Here is a 22,649-nt window from a genome sequence, read left to right as displayed (position 1 = left end):
AAAACCCTACTTCGAGAAGAAATGGCATAAGCCTTTAACAAAGACAAGTAGCTCTGCAAAAGTGCACTAAGTACAAAAGAGACAGACAGTAAAGTGCACATTGGGGTTTGTTTTCATTTCTAGGAATTTCAGCCCCCATGAAACCAATGGATCCATGTCCTGAGAGTGCGGGTGTTTCAGCAGAAATCAACCGACGGATATGTATTCCGGGTGTACGGATATTACAGGAAGATAAGTTTCCTTTAGAGGGTCTCTGTGTACTGTGAACTGATAGAAAGTTTAAAGACGTGTGAAACCATCAACCGAAAATGGACACACTTGCCTCCGTTGGTACTGTGCATACAGATCTGAAGAAAAGGAAAGAGGGAAGAACAAAGTCCCATGGGACGCTAGTGGGTAGAATCACATTTAGCTTAGGAACCCCTCGTCGGATGCAGCCCCTCCCCCAACACTGACAAGGTGCAGCAGCCATTGGGGATGGCAGTTACCCGTTGGATTCCAGGTGGAATGTTGGTGTGTACCGCGAGGCTTGTTGTGGCCGGTGGTTCCTAGGTAACCGGGCAGAGTTCTGTGGGTGGATCAGTGTGATGGAGGGGCTGCCGCCCTCTGTGGAGCTTAGCTTAGGTCTTTGGTCCGGGAAGCTCTGTCAGTTCGAGATACTGCTGCTGCCCAAAGACCTGAGTTCACGGGTCAGTTTCCAGAACCTGAAAGGGCAGACAGTGGAAGATCTGCCTGCCATCAGCTTACTGGTGAGGCTCCGAGCTACTTTCAGACATGCCCAGTCCTGTTGAAGTCGACTGTATGGGAGATACGAAGAGCAGCTGGCCGAAAAGATGGCTGCACGGATTGAGGAGAGATGCGAACACATTGATGAGAGATGTTCTGCTACAATGGAGATTCCTGGCCTGGAGACAGCTGTAGAGGATACCAGGCTCGAAAGACATTCATGAGACCTATTGAACCACGCTGATACTGGCAGAAACATACGGAGTGCCAACGTGGACTTGAGGAAGTTCCTCAATTCTCTGCTCCAAGAACGGGTCCAAGATCCCTGACATCTAAAAGAGAAGAGATGGCAGAGGTGATCAAAACGCTCATGTTCTTGGAAGAGGTTGTGAGAATCCACACGTCCCAAGGGGCATTTCCAAGCCATTCAGACCAAAGTGCACCAAGCCCAGGTAAGCCTTTTCCCAGGTTTGGGCCTAGATAACAAGCACTTGCTCTTCCCTCCCCTCCACTCAGGCATCCATTTGGAAGGATCAGTACCTGAGCTGCAATGAAGCCAGTACGAGAAGGGCAAGCCCCTTCTCGAATCAGAGTTCCTCCAGCTTTACCCTCTGTGAACAACAGTGAACTCCTTAAAGGTCTAAAAGTCTCGACTGAAATAGATAGCATATGAATAACTATCTCACACAAAGAAACGATGGCCTTCCGCTAGATTCAGCCAATGCTGGGTTTGTGTCTTCTCTGGGGTGAAGGGAGTGTGGTAAGTGAGGGGAATCTTTGACTGAACTTGTATATGTATTTGGCCTCAGTTTTTCAAGACAGTATATGTAAATATTATAAGTCAGATAGTGAACGGAACTGTAAAAGTCGCCAATGACATTAAAGACACAGCTTATGTGGACATTCTTTCATTGAGTCAAGCCCCCGTGGGCACTATATCATGGGGGTGCAGACTCGGTTGCTTTAAATTGCTTTACCCAACATGATCAGATGATTAAGCGTTCTCATCACTGATAGAAGAACACCTGGTTCTCAATAGACTAGCATAGCTGCAGCAGGGTTCTCAAAGCTATAATGCCTCTAGGTGATTTTGGATTCAAACCTAAATGTATATATTTGGTTTGTTTCCTCTTGTATTTTCCTAGAGAGGGATGTTACCCCTTGAAATGCCAACATTGGCCAGTAGGTGTCATTGGGAGTAAAGTGCACCACATGCACAAGTGAAACCAAGGATGGGGGTTATATCATGTTTCCAATAGCTATTTCATGGTTCCTGTTGGTTTCGGAGGCTTCAACCGTAAAGAGTTGACATGACCCCTTTTACAGTTTGGACTGCTACTTTGCATTCTATCTGTCTATGTTTTCCTTAGAACTGACAAAATGTTACCGAAATTGACAAGTCTGGCTTCTAGGTCGACTTAGGATGTTTCAAAAACTAACTTCATTTTCGTATAACTCTCAAAACTTGGAAATCAAATCTATGAAACTTTTTAAAGGCTGCAAATGAGATATCAACACAATGTCAAAACTGGAGTCTTCGGAAAATCCCTCCCACCACGGCTGTATAGAAACAAAGAGCTAAACAAAAATCACATATCTGGGAAGTGTATCTGGAAAGTGGTGATTCATCGATGCCCAGTTGGCAGAGAAGCAGTGCCAACTGCGCTCACTCGCTCCCATGTACACAGCAATGGAAACATCCACTCACCCAGCCCTTGGCACAGGACACTTGCCGAAGAGAGGTCTGTTACTTCCAAAGACAGGATAAGGCCTCAGAAGCCCTGGAAGCAGGAGAAGGCAAAGCAGGGAATGGAAACCAGTGCAGGGTCTGACCCCTGGTGATGGAGCAGCAAAGGTGAAACTCTGTTTAACTTGGACGCACACTCTCAAGCGGACAGGAGACATGGGATTGAAGGTGATGCGCTGAGTGTTAGAAGAGTGCACAGCAGATGCTTGGCTGACAGAACTCAAAGAAACCAGCGCAAAATATCCCCACAGTTGATTCTGAGACCAAGATGCGAGCTGCCAAATTTGACGTAGCAGAGGCAGCGGTCAGGGAGGGATAGGGCTATGGATGATGGCACACGCTGAGTCTCAGGGATCTGGAGTGCGTTGTGGGATGTGGTGGGTCCTATCAAGAGAGCAAACCGACCTGTGACCCCAGTGAGAAGGCCACCACACCGGCACGCGCGGTTGAGATTATCGATATGTCCCATGGCCACACCCAGTGCATCTGCAGGACCAGGGACCAATTGGGCATTTTGCCAATAGAGCACGTGTGGGGCTGAATCAGAGATATCGTGCATCTGGTCTGAGTGATCTAGGTGGCCTTGGGTTTGAAATCAGAATGAAAAGCCTTAGGATCTGCTACATTCATAACCTGGGCTGGGATTTTGGTTTGGTTTGAGGCACAGGATACGCAACAGCTCTGTGGTTGCCTTCGTGCACCCGTGCCACAAGAATGAGAGGACAAGGAATAGTGGTCCAAGTCCACAGCATGAGAAGATGAAGCATTTCCTTCAGCATTATCTCCCAAAAGCAGATGCTCCATTTTGGATGGCACCGGCACGGTACGGCACCGAGGACACCAAGGTCGGTCTGCGGGATCATTCCACTGGCCCTGATGTGTGACATCCATTGATATGCTTCCACTGGTGTTTCTGTAGGCAGAGAAGCTCTGGGAAGAACTGGTTTCATTGGGACATTCCCGTGGCACTACAAAGCACAAGCGCACTCTCAGTTTGCAGTTTTGGAAACACTCCAAAGTGACATGGAGCAGAATGCAGGGCTGAGAACCTTTAGAAGCTTCATTTCCACCAGAGGAAGTGTCCTGTGCACTTTTAGAATTGTGAGATAAGCGTAATCAAACTACGGTTATGCTAATCGAAATAGTATGGGGTGTTCATCACAATAAAGGCAACACCAGCAATTGGAGATATACCAGACAACAAACACAGGAACAGGACATGGCATCAATGTCTAGGAGAAACTGTCCTCACAGAAATCCCATGGAATTGCATAGAGACAAGATTCCAAATTTTTCACTTAACAAAGCCCTAGAAGTCTACATTAGATACCTGATATTACCTGACCAGTAGAGGTGAAGAAGTGCAGTAAAAGAAACAGGAAATACCATTTTCAGTTCCAAAGAGATTGAAGGCCCAAAACATAAGCTTTCAAAAAACTAGACTGCAAAACGCAATCCAGAGAAAAAATTGAAAACGGAGGTGAGGGAAACACTGAAGAACAACAGTGTCTCAGAATCATAAAAGGCAGAATACCAGAAAAGGGGAAGAGAAAGCCTAAAGGCGAAACAAATAGTATCAGAAAACTCAGTGGATGAGATAATATCAGGGCTAAAATTCAGTCCTAAGCAGACCAAATAATGCAGAGGGACGCGTGAATGAATGTGAAGACAGGGGAACAGTAAACCCTCGGTCAGAAGCAGACATAGGAAAGCAAGTGCAAACCAATGAAAACATTGCTGTTGAATCCTGGGGTAAGACAAGGCATGAAAGACTAGGATTCGTAAGAGTCCCAGATGGAAAAGCAAGAGGTAAAGAAAGAAAAAATGTCTGAAAAGTTATCTGTAGAAAAATCAGACTGAAACTTGCTGAAAGCCTGGAAAGAATCATCTATGCGAAATCAGGAAGTACACAGTGTCCAAAGGAGGTGGAATCCCAATAGACCTACCAGCAGCTGTATGATTCAAATCAACGAAGTTCATGAGCATCCCAGGGATTTAAAATGCGCCTGGAGGAAAGCAACATATTCAGAAGAGAACCTCCAGAGGGGTTTCAGCTGATATATCGGCAGCAATATTGCAGGACAGGGAGGAGTGCCAGGACATAGGCCATACCCTGAAGGGCAAAATGCTGCCATCTAGGGTAGCCTAGGCCACATGACCGCCACTTCTAATAACGGCAGAGCTAGAGAATTCCACAGACCGGCAAATCTTAAAAGAATTCAGCAGTTTGAAACTTATCCTACAAGAAAGGTTGTGAATTCTCCCCTGAATAGAAAAGCAGCAAGATGAAATGGAAAGAAGAAAACCATTATTGGAAATGCAAGAAGAGCATGAGTGGCAAAGAAGAAACCAGAAGAAGGCAAGGAGGACATCAATACCCTAAAGATGGGAGAGGGAAGCAGGAAATCATAGGTGATTGGAAGCACTATCTTAAGTGAATCAGCTTATATGACTCTCTGTTTGAAGCGAACGGAGAGATGCATGGCCTGGCGTGTTTGCAAAGCAAACGAGAAGCAGACCAACAAAAATCAAACAAACAAACATGCACCCAAATGGTACGGTTGGCTGACATATAACAAGGGAACCATGATTATTCAAAAGGAAATACTCAAGGTGATGTCAAGGATCATTCAGTACTCATCGGCCCAGTATCGCTGCTTGCATGTACTCAGCACACTTGTATTCGGAAATCAGAGGCGTGCATTTATATTCGTTAATGTTGATTAATAAGAGCATATCGTGACCTAACCCAAATGCCGATTTGGAGTCAAATGGATTCCTAGTCCGTGATATAGACTTGCAAGTCTTCCAACAGGATGAATGAATGCCATATAAAACCCTACTTCGAGAAGAAATGGCATAAGCCTTTAACAAAGACAAGTAGCTCTGCAAAAGTGCACTAAGTACAAAAGAGACAGACAGTAAAGTGCACATTGGGGTTTGTTTTCATTTCTAGGAATTTCAGCCCCCATGAAACCAATGGATCCATGTCCTGAGAGTGCGGGTGTTTCAGCAGAAATCAACCGACGGATATGTATTCCGGGTGTACGGATATTACAGGAACATAAGTTTCCTTTAGAGGGTCTCTGTGTACTGTGAACTGATAGAAAGTTTAAAGACGTGTGAAACCATCAACTGAAAATGGACACACTTGCCTCCGTTGGTACTGTGCATACAGATCTGAAGAAAAGGAAAGAGGGAAGAACAAAGTCCCATGGGACGCTAGTGGGTAGAATCACATTTAGCTTAGGAACCCCTCGTCGGATGCAGCCCCTCCCCCAACACTGACAAGATGCAGCAGCCATTGGGGATGGCAGTTACCCGTTGGATTCCAGGTGGAATGTTGGTGTGTACCGCGAGGCTTGTTGTGGCCGGTGGATCCTAGGTAACCGGGCAGAGTTCTGTGGGTGGATCAGTGTGGTGGAGGGGCTGCCGCCCTCTGTGGAGCTTAGCTTAGGTCTTTGGTCCGGGAAGCTCTGTCAGTTCGAGATACTGCTGCTGCCCAAAGACCTGAGTTCACGGGTCAGTTTCCAGAACCTGAAAGGGCAGACAGTGGAAGATCTGCCTGCCATCAGCTTACTGGTGAGGCTCCGAGCTACTTTCAGACATGCCCAGTCCTGTTGAAGTCGACTGTATGGGAGATACGAAGAGCAGCTGGCCGAAAAGATGGCTGCACGGATTGAGGAGAGATGCGAACACATTGATGAGAGATGTTCTGCTACAATGGAGATTCCTGGCCTGGAGACAGCTGTAGAGGATACCAGGCTCGAAAGACATTCATGAGACCTATTGAACCACGCTGATACTGGCAGAAACATACGGAGTGCCAACGTGGACTTGAGGAAGTTCCTCAATTCTCTGCTCCAAGAACGGGTCCAAGATCCCTGACATCTAAAAGAGAAGAGATGGCAGAGGTGATCAAAACGCTCATGTTCTTGGAAGAGGTCGTGAGAATCCACACGTCCCAAGGGGCATTTCCAAGCCATTCAGACCAAAGTGCACCAAGCCCAGGTAAGCCTTTTCCCAGGTTTGGGCCTAGATAACAAGCACTTGCTCTTCCCTCCCCTCCACTCAGGCATCCATTTGGAAGGATCAGTACCTGAGCTGCAATGAAGCCAGTACGAGAAGGGCAAGCCCCTCCTCGAATCAGAGTTCCTCCAGCTTTACCCTCTGTGAACAACAGTGAACTCCTTAAAGGTCTAAAAGTCTCGACTGAAATAGATAGCATATGAATAACTATCTCACACAAAGAAACGATGGCCTTCCGCTAGATTCAGCCAATGCTGGGTTTGTGTCTTCTCTGGGGTGAAGGGAGTGTGGTAAGTGAGGGGAATCTTTGACTGAACTTGTATATGTATTTGGCCTCAGTTTTTCAAGACAGTATAGGTAAATATTATAAGTCAGATAGTGAACGGAACTGTAAAAGTCGCCAATGACATTAAAGGCACAGCTTATGTGGACATTCTTTCATTGAGTCAAGCCCCCGTGGGCACTATATCATGGGGGTGCAGACTCGGTTGCGTTACATTGCTTTAACCAACATGATCGGATGATTAAGCGTTCTCATCACTGATAGAAGAACACCTGGTTCTCAATAGACTAGCATAGCTGCAGCAGGGTTCTCAAAGCTATAATGCCTCTAGGTGATTTTGGATTCAAACCTAAATGTATATATTTGGTTTGTTTCCTCTTGTATTTTCCTAGAGAGGGATGTGACCCCTTGAAATGCCAACATTGGCCAGTAGGTGTCATTGGGAGTAAAGTGCACCACATGCACAAGTGAAACCAAGGATGGGGGTTATATCATGTTTCCAATAGCTATTTCATGGTTCCTGTTGGTTTCGGAGGCTTCAACAGTAAAGAGTTGACATGACCCCTTTTACAGTTTGGACTGCTACTTTGCATTCTATCTGTCTATGTTTTCCTTAGAACTGACAAATTGTTACCGAAATTGACAAGTCTGGCTTCTAGGTCGACTTAGGATGTTTCAAAAACTAACTTCATTTTCGTATAACTCTCAAAACTTGGAAATCAAATCTATGAAACTTTTTAAAGGCTGCAAATGAGATATCAACACAATGTCAAAACTGGAGTCTTCGGAAAATCCCTCCCACCACGGCTGTATAGAAACAAAGAGCTAAACAAAAATCACATATCTGGGAAGTGTATCTGGAAAGTGGTGATTCATCGATGCCCAGTTGGCAGAGAAGCAGTGCCAACTGCGCTCACTCGCTCCCATGTACACAGCAATGGAAACATCCACTCACCCAGCCCTTGGCACAGGACACTTGCCGAAGAGAGGTCTGTTACTTCCAAAGACAGGATAAGGCCTCAGAAGCCCTGGAAGCAGGAGAAGGCAAAGCAGGGAATGGAAACCAGTGCAGGGTCTGACCCCTGGTGATGGAGCAGCAAAGGTGAAACTCTGTTTAACTTGGACGCACACTCTCAAGCAGACAGGAGACATGGGATTGAAGGTGATGCGCTGAGTGTTAGAAGAGTGCACAGCAGATGCTTGGCTGACAGAACTCAAAGAAACCAGCGCAAAATATCCCCACAGTTGATTCTGAGACCAAGATGCGAGCTGCCAAATTTGACGTAGCAGAGGCAGCGGTCAGGGAGGGATAGGGCTATGGATGATGGCACACGCTGAGTCTCAGGGATCTGGAGTGCGTTGTGGGATGTGGTGTGTCCTATCAAGAGAGCAAACCGACCTGTGACCCCAGTGAGAAGGCCACCACACCGGCACGCGCGGTTGAGATTATCGATATGTCCCATGGCCACACCCAGTGCATCTGCAGGACCAGGGACCAATTGGGCATTTTGCCAATAGAGCACGTGTGGGGCTGAATCAGAGATATCGTGCATCTGGTCTGAGTGATCTAGGTGGCCTTGGGTTTGAAATCAGAATGAAAAGCCTTAGGATCTGCTACATTCATAACCTGGGCTGGGATTTTGGTTTGGTTTGAGGCACAGGATACGCAACAGCTCTGTGGTTGCCTTCGTGCACCCGTGCCACAAGAATGAGAGGACAAGGAAGAGTGGTCCAAGTCCACAGCGTGAGAAGATGAAGCATTTCCTTCAGCATTATCTCCCAAAAGCAGATGCTCCATTTTGGATGGCACCGGCACGGTACGGCACCGAGGACACCAAGGTCGGTCTGCGGGATCATTCCACTGGCCCTGATGTGTGACATCCATTGATATGCTTCCACTGGTGTTTCTGTAGGCAGAGAAGCTCTGGGGAGAACTGGTTTCATTGGGACATTCCCGTGGCACTACAAAGCACAAGCGCACTCTCAGTTTGCAGTTTTGGAAACACTCCAAAGTGACATGGAGCAGAATGCAGGGCTGAGAACCTTTAGAAGCTTCATTTCCACCAGAGGAAGTGTCCTGTGCACTTTTAGAATTGTGAGATAAGCGTAATCAAACTACGGTTATGCTAATCGAAATAGTATGGGGTGTTCATCACAATAAAGGCAACACCAGCAATTGGAGATATACCAGACAACAAACACAGGAACAGGACATGGCATCAATGTCTAGGAGAAACTGTCCTCACAGAAATCCCATGGAATTGCATAGAGACAAGATTCCAAATTTTTCACTTAACAAAGCCCTAGAAGTCTACATTAGATACCTGATATTACCTGACCAGTAGAGGTGAAGAAGTGCAGTAAAAGAAACAGGAAATACCATTTTCAGTTCCAAAGAGATTGAAGGCCCAAAAGATAAGCTTTCAAAAAACTAGACTGCAAAACGCAATCCAGAGAAAAAATTGAAAACGGAGGTGAGGGAAACACTGAAGAACAACAGTGTCTCAGAATCATAAAAGGCAGAATACCAGAAAAGGGGAAGAGAAAGCCTAAAGGCGAAACAAATAGTATCAGAAAACTCAGTGGATGAGATAATATCAGGGCTAAAATTCAGTCCTAAGCAGACCAAATAATGCAGAGGGACGCGTGAATGAATGTGAAGACAGGGGAACAGAAATCCCTCGGTCAGAAGCAGACATAGGAAAGCAAGTGCAAACCAATGAAAACATTGCTGTTGAATCCTCAGGTAAGAAAAGGCATGAAAGACTAGGATTCGTAAGAGTCCCAGATGGAAAAGGAAGAGATAAAGAAACAAATATTTTTGAAAAGTTATCTGTAGAAAAATCAGACTTAAACTTGCTGAAAGCCAAGAAAGAATCATCTATTCGAATTCAGGAAGTAAACAGGGTCCAAAGGAGGTGGAATCCCAATAGACCTACAGCAGCTGTATGATTCAAATCAACGAAGTTCATGAGCATCCCAGGGAATTAAAATGAGCCTGGAGGAATGCAACGTAGTCACAAGAGAACCTCCAGAGGGGTTTCAGCTGATATATCGGCAGCAATATTGCAGGACAGGGAGGAGTGCCAGGACATAGACCATACCCTGAAGGGCAAAATGCTGCCATCTAGGGTAACCTAGGCCACATGACCGCCATTTCTAATAACGGCAGAGCTATAGAATTCCACATACCGGCAAATCTTAAAAGAATTCAGCAGTTCGAAACTTATTCTATAAGAAAGTTTGAGAATTCTCCCCTGAATAGAAAAGCAGCAAGATGAAATGGAAAGAAGAAAACCATTATTGGAAATGCAAGAGGAGCATGAGTGGCAAGGAAGAAACCTGAAGATGGAAAGGAGGACATCAAATGCCTAAAATGGGAGAGGGAAGCAGGAAATCATAGGTGATTGGAAGCACTATTTTAAGTGAATCAGCTTATATGACTCTCTGTTTGAAGCGAACGGAGAGATGCATGGCCTGACGTGTTTGTAAAACAAACGAGAAGCAGACCAACAAAGAATCAAACAAACAAACAAGCACCCAAAGGGTACTGTTGGCTGACATATACCAAGGGAATCATGATTATTCAAAAGGAAATACTCAAGGGGATGTCAAGGATCATTCAGTATGCATCGACCCAGTAACGTGGCTTGCATGTACTCAGCACACTTGTATTCGGAAATCAGAGGCGTGCATTTATATTCGTTAATGTTGATTCATAAGAGCATATCGAGACCTAACCCAAATGCCGATTTGGAGTCAAATGGATTCCTAGTCCGTGATATAGACTTGCAAGTCTTCCAACAGGATGAATGAATGCCATATAAAACCCTACTTCGAGAAGAAATGGCATAAGCCTTTAACAAAGACAAGTAGCTCTGCAAAAGTGTACTAAGAGCAAAAGAGACAGACAGTAAAGTGCACATTGGGGTTGGTTTCATTTCTTGGAATTTCAGCCCCCATGAAACCAATGGATCCATGTCCTGAGAGTGCGGGTGTTTCATCAGAAAGCAACCGACGGAAATGTATTCCGGGTGTACGGATATTACTGGAACATAAGTTTCCTTTAGAGGGTCTCTGGGTACTGTGAACTGTTAGAAAGTTTAAAGACGTGTGAAACCATCAACTGAAAATGGACACACTTGCCTCCGTTGGTACTGTGCATACAGATCTGAAGAAAAGGAAAGAGGGAAGTACAGAGTCCCATGGGACGCTAGTGGGTAGAATCACATTTAGCTTAGGAACCTCTCGTCGGATGCAGCCCCTCCCCCAACACTGACAAGATGCAGCAGCCTTTGGGGATGGCAGTTACCGGTTGGATTCCAGGTGGAATGTTGGTTTGTACCGTGAGGCTTGTTGTGGCCGGTGGATCCTAGGTAACCGGGCAGAGTTCTGTGGTTGGATCCGTGTGATGGAGAGGCTGCCGCTCTCTGTGGAGCTCAGCTTAGTTCTTTGGTCCGGGAAGCTCTGTCAGTTCGAGATACTGCTACTGCCCAAAGACCTGAGTTCACGGGTCAATTTCCAGACCTGAAAGGCCAGATAGTGGAAGATCTGCCTCTCATCACCTTACTGGTGAGTCTCCGAGGTACCTTCAGACTTGCCCAGTCCTGTTGAAGTCGACTGTATGGGAGATACGAAGAGCAGCTGGCCGAAAAGATGGCTGCACGGATTGAGGAGAGATGCGAACACATTGATGAGAGATGTTCTGCTACAATGGAGATTACTGGCCTGGAGACAGCTGTAGAGGATACCAGGCTCGAAAGACATTCATGAGACCTATTGAACCACGCTGATACTGGCAGAAACATACGGAGTGCCAACGTGGACTTGAGGAAGTTCCTCAATTCTCTGCTCCAAGAACGGGTCCAAGATCCCTGACGTCTAAAAGAGAAGAGATGGCAGAAGTGATCAAAACGCTCATATTCTTGGAAGAGGTCGTGAGAATCCACACGTCCCAAGGGGCATTTCCAAGCCATGCAGACCAAAGTGCACCAAGCCCAGGTAAGCCTTTTCCCAGGTTTGGGCCTAGATAACAAGCACTTGCTCTTCCCTCCCCTCCACTCAGGCATCCATTTGGAAGGATCAGTACCTGAGCTGCAATGAAGCCAGTACGAGAAGGGCAAGCCCCTCCTCGAATTAGATTTCCTCCAGCTACACACTTTGTGAAAACAGTGAACTCCTTAAAGGTCAAAGAGTCTCGACTGAAATAGGTAGGAATTGAATACTTAGCTCACACAAAGAAACGAAGGCCTTCCGCTAGATTCAGCAAATGCTGCGTTTGTGTCTTCTCTGGTGTGAAGGGAGAGTGGTAAATGAGGGGAACTTTGACTGAACTTGAATATGTACTAGCCCTCAGTTTTTCAACACAGTATAAGTAAATATTATAAGTCAGATAGTGAACTGAACTGTAAAAGTCGCCAATGACATTAAAAACACAGCTTATGTGGACAGTCTTTCAATTGAGTCAAGCCCCCGGGTGCAGTATATCATGGGGCTGCAGACACGGTTGCGTTAAATTGCTTTACCCAACATGATCAGATGATTAAGCGTTCTCATCACTGATAGAAGAACACCTTGTTCTCAATAGCCTAGCATACCTGCCGCAGCGTTCTCTAAGCTATAATGCCTGTAGGTGCTTTTGGATTCAAACCTAAAGTATATATTTGGTTTGTTTTTTCTTGTATTTTCCTAGAGAGGGATGTTACCCCTTGAAATGCCAACATTGGCCAGTAGGTGTCATTGGGAGTAAAGGGCACCACATGCACAAGTGAATTTAAGGTTGGGGGTTATTTCATGTTTCCAATAGCTATTTCATGATTCCTGTTGGTTTTGGAGGCTTAAACAGTAAAGAGTTGATATGACCACTTTTACACTTTGGACTGCTACTTTGCATTCTATCTGTCTATATTTTCCTTAGAGCTGACAAAATGTTACCGAAATTGACAAGTCTGACTTCTAGGTCGATTTAGGATGTTGGAAAAACTAACTTCATTTTCGTATAACTCCCAAAACATGGAAATCAATTCTATTAAACTTTTTAAAGACTGCAATTTAGATACCAACACAATGTGAAAACTGTAATGTTCCGACAATCTCTCCCCCCACGGCTGTATAGAAACAAAGAGCTAAACAAAAATCACATATCTGGGAAGTGTATCTGGAAAGTGTTGATTCACCGATGCCCAGTTGGCAGAGAAGCAGTGCAACCTGCGATCACTCGCTCCCATGTACACAGCAATGGAAATATCCACTCACCCAGCCCTTGGCACAGGACACTTGCCGAAGAGTGGTCTGTTACTTCCAAAGACAGGATGAGGCCTCAGAACACCTGGAAGCAGGAGAAGGCAAAGCAGGGAATGGAAACCAGTGCAGGGTCTGACCCCTGGTGATGGAGCAGCAATGGTGAAACTCTGTTTAACTTGGACTCACACTCTCAAGCGAAGAGTAGACATGGGATTGAAGGTGATGCACTGAGTGTTAGAAGAGTGCACAGCAGATGCTTGGCTGACAGAACTCAAAGAAACCAGCGCAAAATATCCCCACAATTGATTCTGAGACCAAGACCCGAGCTGCCAAATTTGACGTAGCAGAGGCAGCGGTCAGGGATTGTTATGGCTACAGATGAGGGCACACGCTGAGTCTCAGGGATCTGGAGTGCGTTGTGGGATGTGGTGGTTCCTATCAAGAGAGCAAACCGAATTGTGACCCCAATGAGAAGGCCACCACAGCGGCACACGCGGTTGAGATTATCGATATGTCCCATGGCCACACCCAGTGCATCTGCAGGACCAGGGACCAATTGGGCAATTTGCCAATAGAGCACGTGTGGGGCTGAATCAGAGATATCGTGCATTTGGTCTGAGGGATCCAGGGGGCCTTGGGTTTGAAATCAGAATGAAAAGCCTTAGGATCTGCTACATTAATAACCTGGGCTGGGATTATGGTTTGGTTTGAGGCACAGGATTCGCAACAGCTCTATGGTTGCCTTCGTGCACCCGAGCCACAAGGATGAGAGGACAAGTAAGAGTGGTCCAAGTCCACAGCGTGAGAAGATGAAGCATATCCTTCAGCAGCATCTCCCAAAAGCAGATGCTCCATTTTGGATGGCACCGGCACGGTACGGCACCGAGGACACCAAGGTCGGTCTGCGGGATCATTCCACTGGCCCTGATGTGTGACATCCATTGATATGCTTCCACTGGTGTTTCTGTAGGCAGAGAAGCTCTGGGAAGAACTGGTTTCATTGGGACATTCTCATGGAACTTCAAAGCACAAGCGAACTCTCAGTTGGCTGTTTTGGAAACACTCCAAAGTGACATAGAGCAGAATGCAGAGCTGAGAACCTTTACAATCTTCATTTCCACCAAAGGAAGTGTACTGTGCACTTTCAGAAATGTGAGATAAGTGTAATCAAAATGAGGTTTTGCTAATCGAAATAGTATGGGGTTTTCATCATATCAAAGGCAACACCAGCAAATGGAGATATACCAGACAACACACAGGAACAGGACATGGCATCAATGTCTAGGAGAATTTGTCCTCACAGAAATCCCATGGAATTGCATAGAGCCAAGATTCCAAAGTTTTCACTTAACAAAGCCCTAGAAGTCTATATTAGATACCTGATATTTCCTGACCAGTAGAATTGAAGAAGTACAGTAAAAGAAACAGGAAATACCATTTTCAGTTCCAAAGAGATTGAAGGCCCAAAATATAAGCTTTCAAAAAACTAGACTGCAAAACGCAATTCAGAGAAAGCACTGAAAACGGAGGTGAGGGAAACACTGAAGAACAACAGTGTCTCAGAATCACAAAAGGCAGAATACCAGAAAAGGGGAAGAGAAAGCCTAATAACGAGCCAAATAATATCAGAAAACTCAATGGATGAGATAATATCTGGGCTAAAATTCAGTCCTAAGCAGACTAGATAATGCAGAGGGACGCGTGAATTACTGTGAAGACATGGGAACAGAAATCCCTCGGTCAGAAGCTGACATAGGAAAGCAAGTGCAAACCAATGAAAACATTGCTGTTGAATCCTCGGGTAAGACAAGGCATGAAAGACTAGGATTCGTAAGAGTCCCAGATGGAAAAGCAAGAGATAAAGTAACAAAAATTTTCTGAAAAGTTATCTGTAGAAAAATCAGACTGAAACTTGCTGAAAGCCATGATAGAATCATCTATGCGAATTCAGGAAGTACACAGCGTCCAAAGGAGGTGGAATCCCAATAGACCTACCAGCAGCTGTATGATTCAAATCAACGAAGTTCATGAGCATCCCAGGGATTTAAAATGCGCCTGGAGGAAAGCAACATAGTCACAAGAGAACCTCCAGAGGGGTTTCAGCTGATATATCGGCAGCAATATTGCAGGACAGGGAGGAGTGCAAGGACATAGACCATATCCTGAATGGTATTTGGGTATTTCAAGCTGATACCTAAATATGGCAACTCTGTCTTTTAGTTAGATTTAGCATATTTCTAAAACTATCTTAATTTTTTACCCTTCCCATAGTATGTAATTCATTTCTGTTAACTATTTAAAGTCTGCAATGGAGGTATGTACACATTGTCAGACTTGGATACTTCGAACAGATCCTTCCACCATTGATATAGAGAAAAATATCTAAACAAGGATTAAGTGTCTGTGAGTTATGTCTAAATTGTGTTAATTTATCCATGCCAAACTGGCAGAGTACCAGTGCAATCTTCGCTTACTCTCTCCCATGTATACAGCAAGATAAGCATCCACTCTCACGGCCCTTGGCTCAGGATCCCTGCTGAATAATGGCCAGACATCACTTACTTCAAAAGTCAGAAAGAATTCTCACATAACCTGGAAAGAGTAGAAGGCATAGTAGAGAATGGAAATCAGTGCAGGACCTGACCTTTGGTGAAGGAGCAGTAAAGGGGAAACTGTGTTTTACTGGGATGCACACTCTAAAGTGGACAGGTCATTTAAGATGGAAGACGATGTGCTGAGGGTTAAAAGAGTGCATAGTGGACGTTTGATTGACATAACTGAAAGCAATAATCACAAAATTTCTCTTCAATTGATTCCCAGACCAAGACTCCATCTGCCAATTTTGAGCTAGGTGTGCCTGTGGAATCTGTGTGTTAGGGGTGTGGCTGATGTCTCAAATTTATTCCCAGGGATTTCGAGATTGTTTTGGGCTGTGGTTGGTACTATCTAGAGAACAGATCTGCCTGGGTCCTCTCTTAATATTAAATCTGCTGGTATATGTGTTGTAGATTAGCTTAGTAACCCAGGGCCTTAATCACAGCCATTTCACATTCACAGTATAATTGCTTATTTTCTCCATAAAGGAGAAATGGTCTCAATCAGAGCCATCTTTATCTGGTTTCTAGAATCCAGGGCAATTTAGTGTTGAAATAAGATTCTATAGCCAAAAGATCTGCAACTTTCATAGGCAGGATTGAAATTTCTTATTGTCCAATGCAGAGGTTTTTGAAATGCTCCATGCTTGCCTTTGAGTTCCCATGCCTTATTGACAAGAGTTCTTGGAGCAGAGATCTGCTGAAAAATAGGAGAATTTGAAGCTTTTCCATCAACCTTGCCTACCACATGCTAATGCAACTATAGTTGTGGTGCTGACCCAGTACTACACTTAGGACCCAATTGTGGCACTGCAGGATTGTTTCAGCAGTTTCTAATGCGTGACATCATTAGATTTGTTTCCACTTTTGTTTTTGCTTGCAGAGAATCTGAGGGCACCCATTATAAAATTTTGACTTTTCCGTGGCAACAGTAAGGACGAATGTACTTTCATGAGTGTATATTGGAAAAATTCCCTCTCCACATATCCAGCCTGCAGCCCAGAAACCATTTGGAAACCTCTATTCCAGCAAAAATTACTAGTCCCAGCACTGTCAGAGCTATGATAAACTTTTAACCAAAATGACACTCTGCTAACTTTACTAGAATAGGTTATATTCACCACAACAAAAACCACAGTAGCAATCATAGATATAACAGGCAACGGACACAGAAGGAATGCATGGCATCATTACATACCAAAAACAATCCTCACAGCATTAAAACTAAATGTGCACAGAAATGATTTCACTTACAAAAGCCGTTCAAGCCTATAATAGATAACTGATAATCCTTAACCCATAGCGATAGAGAGATATAATAAAGTTAAAAGAACTATTCCAAATTTTCAAAAGACAGGAGTCTCCTGAAAGAACATCCAATGTATTAGACCCCCAAAATTTACTAGAACATGACTTGAAAAGGGAGGACATAAAAACACTGAAGGAAATCTTGAGTCTATGAATACAAATGCAGGCTAGTATAAATGGAAAGAGAAACACTTTAGATGAGCCAAATATAATCGGAAAACTCAATGGTGAGAATAGCTAAGCTAAAGACAGTCCAAATCGGACTAGATAATGCACAGGAACAAATAAATGACTTAGAAAACAGGATAACCGCAATCACTCAGTCAGAACACGACATAGAAAAGCAAGTGAAAACCAATGCAAGCAATGCAACTGAAACCTGGGATAAGAGAAAACATACCAGTGTATGACTCATAGGGATCCCACATGGAAAAGAATAAAGACAAATGGTTTGAAAAGGTATTTGAAGAAATCAGACTGAAATTTTCTTAAACCAAATATAGAACCGGCTATCTCAACACAGCAAGCACAGAGCGTCCAAGCATAATGAACCCCAGTAGGCCTACGACAATATATATTCTAATTTAAATGGCAAAAATTGATAATAAGGAAATGATTCTAAATGCACCAAAATAGAAACAAGTGTATTGCAAGAGAACTTTTTAATGTCTTCAGCTGATTTCTCAACAGATAGATTGGTAATTTTTTCTTCCCTCTTTCCTTTTGTGTTGATCTCTATTCCAAGAACTGATGAAAGGCAGAGTCCTTCAGTCTAAACAAGATGAGTTGGCAGAGATTCTAAAAGTGTTCAAGTTCTTGGAAGAGGTCATCAGAATCAACACATCTCAAGGGGCTTTTTCAGAAAATACGAGACCATGCACCAAGCCCTGTTTATCCTTTTCCCAGGAGTGGGCCAATGTATTAAGACTTGCTGTTCCTTCACACTCAACCAGCCATGCAGGTATACCTTCAGTCTGCTACTGCAGGAGAATTAGAGTCAGGTCCAATTTTACCAATACTGTAGGGAGAACCTGAACCTGCTACTGCAGGAGACACAGCACTGTGTCCCATTTCACCAATCTTTCAAGGAGACCCTAAGCCTACTCCTGCAGGAGACTCAGAGCCGAATCACATTCCACCAGCTTTGTAGGAAGACCATCATGCCTTCACTTGCAATGGATCCAGGAATGTGTCCAATTACACTAGCCTTGTAGGGAGACCTTGAGCCTGTTCCTGCAGGAGAAACAGATCTCTGTCATATTCCACCATCCCTCCAGGAAGATGCAGGGCCTCCTCCTGCAGGAGACTCAGGAATTGGTCCAATTTCACCAGTCCTGCAGGAAGACTTTGAGCCAATTCCTGCAGGAGACCCAGGACTGGGTCCCATTACATCAATCATGCACTAAGACCTTGAATTGGGTCCAATTCCACTAGCCTTGCTGGGTGACCCGCAAGCCTGATCCTGCAGGAAAATTAGAGATACGTCATATTCCAGAAGCCCTGCAGGAAGACTGAAAGCCTGCTTCTGCAGGAGACCCAGGAATAGGTCCAAATACGCCAGCCTTGCTGGGAGAGCACAAACCTGATCCTGCAGGTGATACACAGTGAGGTCCAATTCCAACAGCCCTGCAGGGATATCCTGAGGCCACTTCGGCAGGAAACACATGACTGGGTCACATTCCAATACCCCAGAAGGGAGACCGTGAGCCTGCTACTCCAGGAAACCCAGAACTTCGTCCCATTCCACCAAACCTGCAGTCCAACACTAAGACTGCATCTGCAGAAAACACAGTGCGGTTCACATAACACCAGCTCTGTAGTGAGACTACAAACCTACTCCTGGGGGAGACCAAGTCATTCACAGAGAACATGAGCCAGCTCCTGCAGAAGAACAAGAGTTGTGTGACATTCTACCAGCTCTGCAGGTAATCCATAGGCTTGCTCCTGCAGGAGACAGACATCCCAGTCCAATTCCATCAGCCTCTCCAGGGAGAACCCCAGCCTCCTCCTGCAGGAGAGCCAGAACTAGATCCCATTTCACCAACCCTGCATGGAAACACTGAGCTTGCTCCTGCAGCATAACCACAGCCAAGTCATATTCCACAAACCCTGCAGGGAGACACTGAGCCTGCAGTTGTAAGAGACCTAGGACTGGGACCAATTCCAACAGCTCTCCAGGGAATCCCTCACCTGCTCCCATAGGAGACTAAGAGCCATCAGTTCTGGTGGGGTCCCTGAGCCTGCATCTGCAAAAGAACCACAGGGTGGAGTCATATTCCACCAGCCCTGCAAAGAGAACAGAACCTGCTACTGCAGGAGACACAGGACTAGGTCCCATTCCACCAACCTTGCAGGGATACCCTGAGCCTTGGACCAAGGAATGGGACAAATTCTGCTAACCTTCTAGGGAGACCATGAGCTTCTCCTGCAAGAGAACCAGAGATGGGTCATATTACAGTATTCTTCCAGGAAGACCCAAGGCCTGCTCCTGCAGGAGATGCAAGAACAGGCCCAATTCCACCAGCCTGAAGGCAGAGACCAAATCTGTTCTGGCAGGTGACCTAGAGAAGGGGCCCATTCCACCAGCCCTACAGGGAGACTCTGAGCCTACTACTACAGGAGACTCAGGAATGGGTCCCACTAAACCAACCCTGAAGGGAGACACAGAATATACACTTGCAGGAACCACAGAGCCAGGACACATTTCATCAGCCCTGTAGTGACCCCTGAGCTGGGTCCAATTACACTATCCTTGCAAGGAGACTCTGTGCCTACTCCTGAAGCAGAACCAGTGATGGGTCATGTTCCAACAGCCCTGCAGGAAGACCTGGAGCTACTTCTGCAGAAGACTCAGGACAGGGTCTGATTCCACCATCCCAGCAGTGAGAAAACTAGCCTGCTCCTGCAAGTGACCAAGGTCTGAGTCATATTCAACTAGCCATGCAGGAAGAACATAAGCCTGCTGTTGCAGGAAACTCAGAACCATGTGCCATTCCAGCAACACTGCTAGGAGACTCTGAGCCTGCCCCTGCAGGAAACAGAAACCCAGTCACATTCCACAAGCACTACAGGGATACCAGAGCCTGCACATGCAGGAGACCCAGGCCTGGGCCAATTCTACCAACCCTGTGGAAAGACCCTGAATCAGCTCTAGCATTAGACTAAGAGCCATGTCACATTCCACCAGCCCTACAGGTAATTTATCAGCCTGCAACCTACACCTTCAAAAGACCCAAGAATTGGACCAATTCCAATGGCACTGCAGGGAGACCATGAGCCATGTCCAATTCCACTAGCCCTGCAGGAAGACCCCGAGCCTACTCCTGCAGGAGAACCTGAGATTGGTCATGTTGCAAGATGAGCCTGCTCCTCCAGGAGACCCAGCACTATGTCCCATCTACCAGCCCTGCACGGAAACCCTGAGACTGTCCCTTCAGGAGAACCACAACTGAGTCACATTTCACTAGCAATGCAGGGAGACTTAGAGCCTACACCTTCAAGACACCCAAGAATTGGAACAATTCCAGCAGCACTGCAGGGACACCATTAGCCAAGTCCAATTCCTCTAGCCCTGCATGTAGACCCTGAGCATGCTCCTGTAGGAGACCCAGCACTGGGTCTCATTCCACAAGGCTTGCAGGGAGAAACTCTGCCTGTTTCTGCAAGAGACAAACAGCTGAGTCACATTTCACCAGCCCTGAAGGGAGACCCCAGTCCTGCACCTGCAAAGGACCTAAGACTGGAACAAAATCGACTAGCCCTGTAGGGGGACCCTGAGCCTGCTTCTGAAAGAGAATCAGAGATGGGTCATATTCCAACAACCCAGCAGGGACAGTCCAAGCCTGCTCCTGCAGGAGATATAGAGCAGGGTGAAATTGAAAAACCTTGCAGGGACACCCTGAATCTGCTGCTGCAGGAGAAAAATGATGGGGTCTCATTCCACAAGCCTTACAAGGATACCCTGAGCCTGGTCTTGCATGAGATCCTGAGCTGGCTCCTGCAGGAGACCCAGGACTGGGTCCCATTCCAACAACCCTGCTGGGGAACCCGAGCCTGCACCTGCAAAACACACAGAACCGTGTCACATCCCACCAGCTCTGCAGACTGTAAGACTAGCCCTACAGGAGACCTAGAGCCAAGTTACATTACCAGTCCTGCAGGGAGTCCCTGAGCCTGATCTTGTAGCTCCCCCTGAACCTACACACATACTTCTATGAGACCCAGAGCCAATTCAGGCATCACCACCCTTACGGGCTGAGATGTCTCTGCAACCACCAACACTGTCATCTAATTCTAAGAATCAACCCACTCCCAGACCCGAACTTTACTTCCCTTCTCCTGGCATCATTTTTGTTTGTTTTTTCTGTCATTTCCTTGTTTTCTTTCATGTCATTTAGAGTACCATCTATTTTTATGTTTTAAGTTTACCATAATAAAATTTAGATGTTTTTCCATTTTAAATTGTGCAATTCAGGAGCATTAAGTGCATTCACAATGCTGTGTAACCATCGTCACTGTCTAGTTTCAGACTGTTTCTTTCCTCAAAATAAAACCCCGTATCCAAAGCACACATTCTCTTTTATCCCTCCCCCAACCCCTGACAAGCCCTAATCCTCTTTCTCTCTGTGTGTCTTTCCCTACACTGGATGTTCCCTATCAATGAAATCATACAAAAGGTGGCTGTTTGTGTCTGCTGTCATATTTTAACAAGGGATTGGTGTTTTTTTTTTTTACTTGAAGTAGCATTTTGGTTATTTCAAAGGGAAATCCAGGTGGATTAAATATGAGATATACAAAACGAATATTTTTAGTAACTATGTGCATAATCTCGAGATAGGCACTGCTATTCTATGTGTGAAACCAGAGCCAGGAGGGAGATGCTTAGCTCTTCCTGTGGCAAAACATAACCTAACAAAATAAAAAAAATAATAATAATCAAAATCCATGAAAGACAAACCATAACATGGAAAAATCATTTTTCATAACCTAAAGTCAGAGAAAGGTTTCACATCCCTGTGGTCCAAAAATATCTTGAAACACTGTGTTCTAAACAGAAACAGAACAAACACATGCAATTCCAACAAGAGGCAATGCAGGTGGCCAGTGTATATTAGAGATGCTCGACCTCTCAAGTGAGGATGCATGAAGATGTCCACACTTCGGAGACAGCATTGGTCAACATCACACTGGCAGGCCTTTAGCCTGGAGACAACCAGCTCTAGTGACAACATGAGGAGGCAGAGGCCACAGTAGATCCCCTGGAGGGAAGAGTGAGCAGACTCTTCTCTCTGGGAGAACAGTATGCAGAATGCATCACAGTTCCACAAGTGCACCACTTTCCGAGCAGTGCTGATGCTTAGTGTTGATCATACTAAAATTCTTGCACAATTTTTCAAAGATGTCTTTTCAAGGATGTTCATCACAATCTTGGTTAAACTACTAGGGAAATGGAAGCAACACTAATGTTCATGGAGAGGGGGTGGGATTCATCAGTTCTGGTTCACATGGAGGAATGAATGTTGTGCAGCTGGAAAAATGAGTGCTAGGTCTTTACCTGATGTCAAGGAAGCCCTCAGTTTGGATGCCTGTTAATCCATCATCTACATCCCAGATGTCATTTCTATAACCACATATGTGTCAAATCATCATAGATGTAAATGAATCTTGTGGTGTGTGAGACACAGAGGCAGAGAGAATGAGAGAGATAGAGACTGAGAGA

The 22,649-nt window shown here is 45.3% G+C and overlaps 1 protein-coding gene and 1 long non-coding RNA gene across 2 annotated transcripts in view; both read right to left on the bottom strand.

Annotated features, from left to right (window-relative positions):
* Nucleotides 1-3,191: 3,191 nt before the first annotated feature.
* LOC140692720 (uncharacterized) lies at nucleotides 3,192-11,176 on the bottom strand. Its single transcript, XM_072957035.1, has 4 exons — nucleotides 11,098-11,176; nucleotides 8,471-8,692; nucleotides 5,795-6,364; nucleotides 3,192-3,386 (listed from the first exon to the last, which is right to left on the bottom strand). Exons 2-3 carry the CDS (start codon nucleotides 8,668-8,670, stop codon nucleotides 5,953-5,955), a joined length of 612 nt encoding a protein of 203 aa, XP_072813136.1. The 5' UTR covers nucleotides 8,671-8,692; nucleotides 11,098-11,176; the 3' UTR covers nucleotides 3,192-3,386; nucleotides 5,795-5,952.
* A 251-nt stretch (nucleotides 11,177-11,427) lies between these two features.
* LOC140692722 (uncharacterized) overlaps nucleotides 11,428-22,649 on the bottom strand; it is a 53,709-nt gene continuing 42,487 nt past the window's right edge. The window contains exons 16-17 of the long non-coding RNA XR_012068288.1: nucleotides 13,041-13,113; nucleotides 11,428-11,666 (exon numbers count right to left, since the gene is read on the bottom strand). This is a non-coding gene — a long non-coding RNA (uncharacterized lncRNA). The remainder of the gene's footprint in view (nucleotides 11,667-13,040; nucleotides 13,114-22,649) is intronic.

This window comes from Vicugna pacos, unplaced genomic scaffold, assembly GCF_048564905.1.
Source record: "Vicugna pacos unplaced genomic scaffold, VicPac4 scaffold_16, whole genome shotgun sequence".
Classification (NCBI taxonomy): domain Eukaryota; kingdom Metazoa; phylum Chordata; class Mammalia; order Artiodactyla; family Camelidae; genus Vicugna; species Vicugna pacos.
The sequence above is the reverse complement of the archived record's forward strand: the minus strand, read 5'-3'. Positions and strand labels throughout refer to the sequence as shown.

Bases quoted from the DNA above. Each gene is read 5' to 3' on its own strand.
- LOC140692720 (XM_072957035.1), bottom strand. From the start codon at position 8,670: ATGGATGTCACACATCAGGGCCAGTGGAATGATCCCGCAGACCGACCT. The intron at 6,365-8,470 runs GCAACCACAGAG...CTTCTCTTTTAG, and splicing joins TGTGGCACGGGTGCACGAAG to ATGTCAGGGATCTTGGACCC.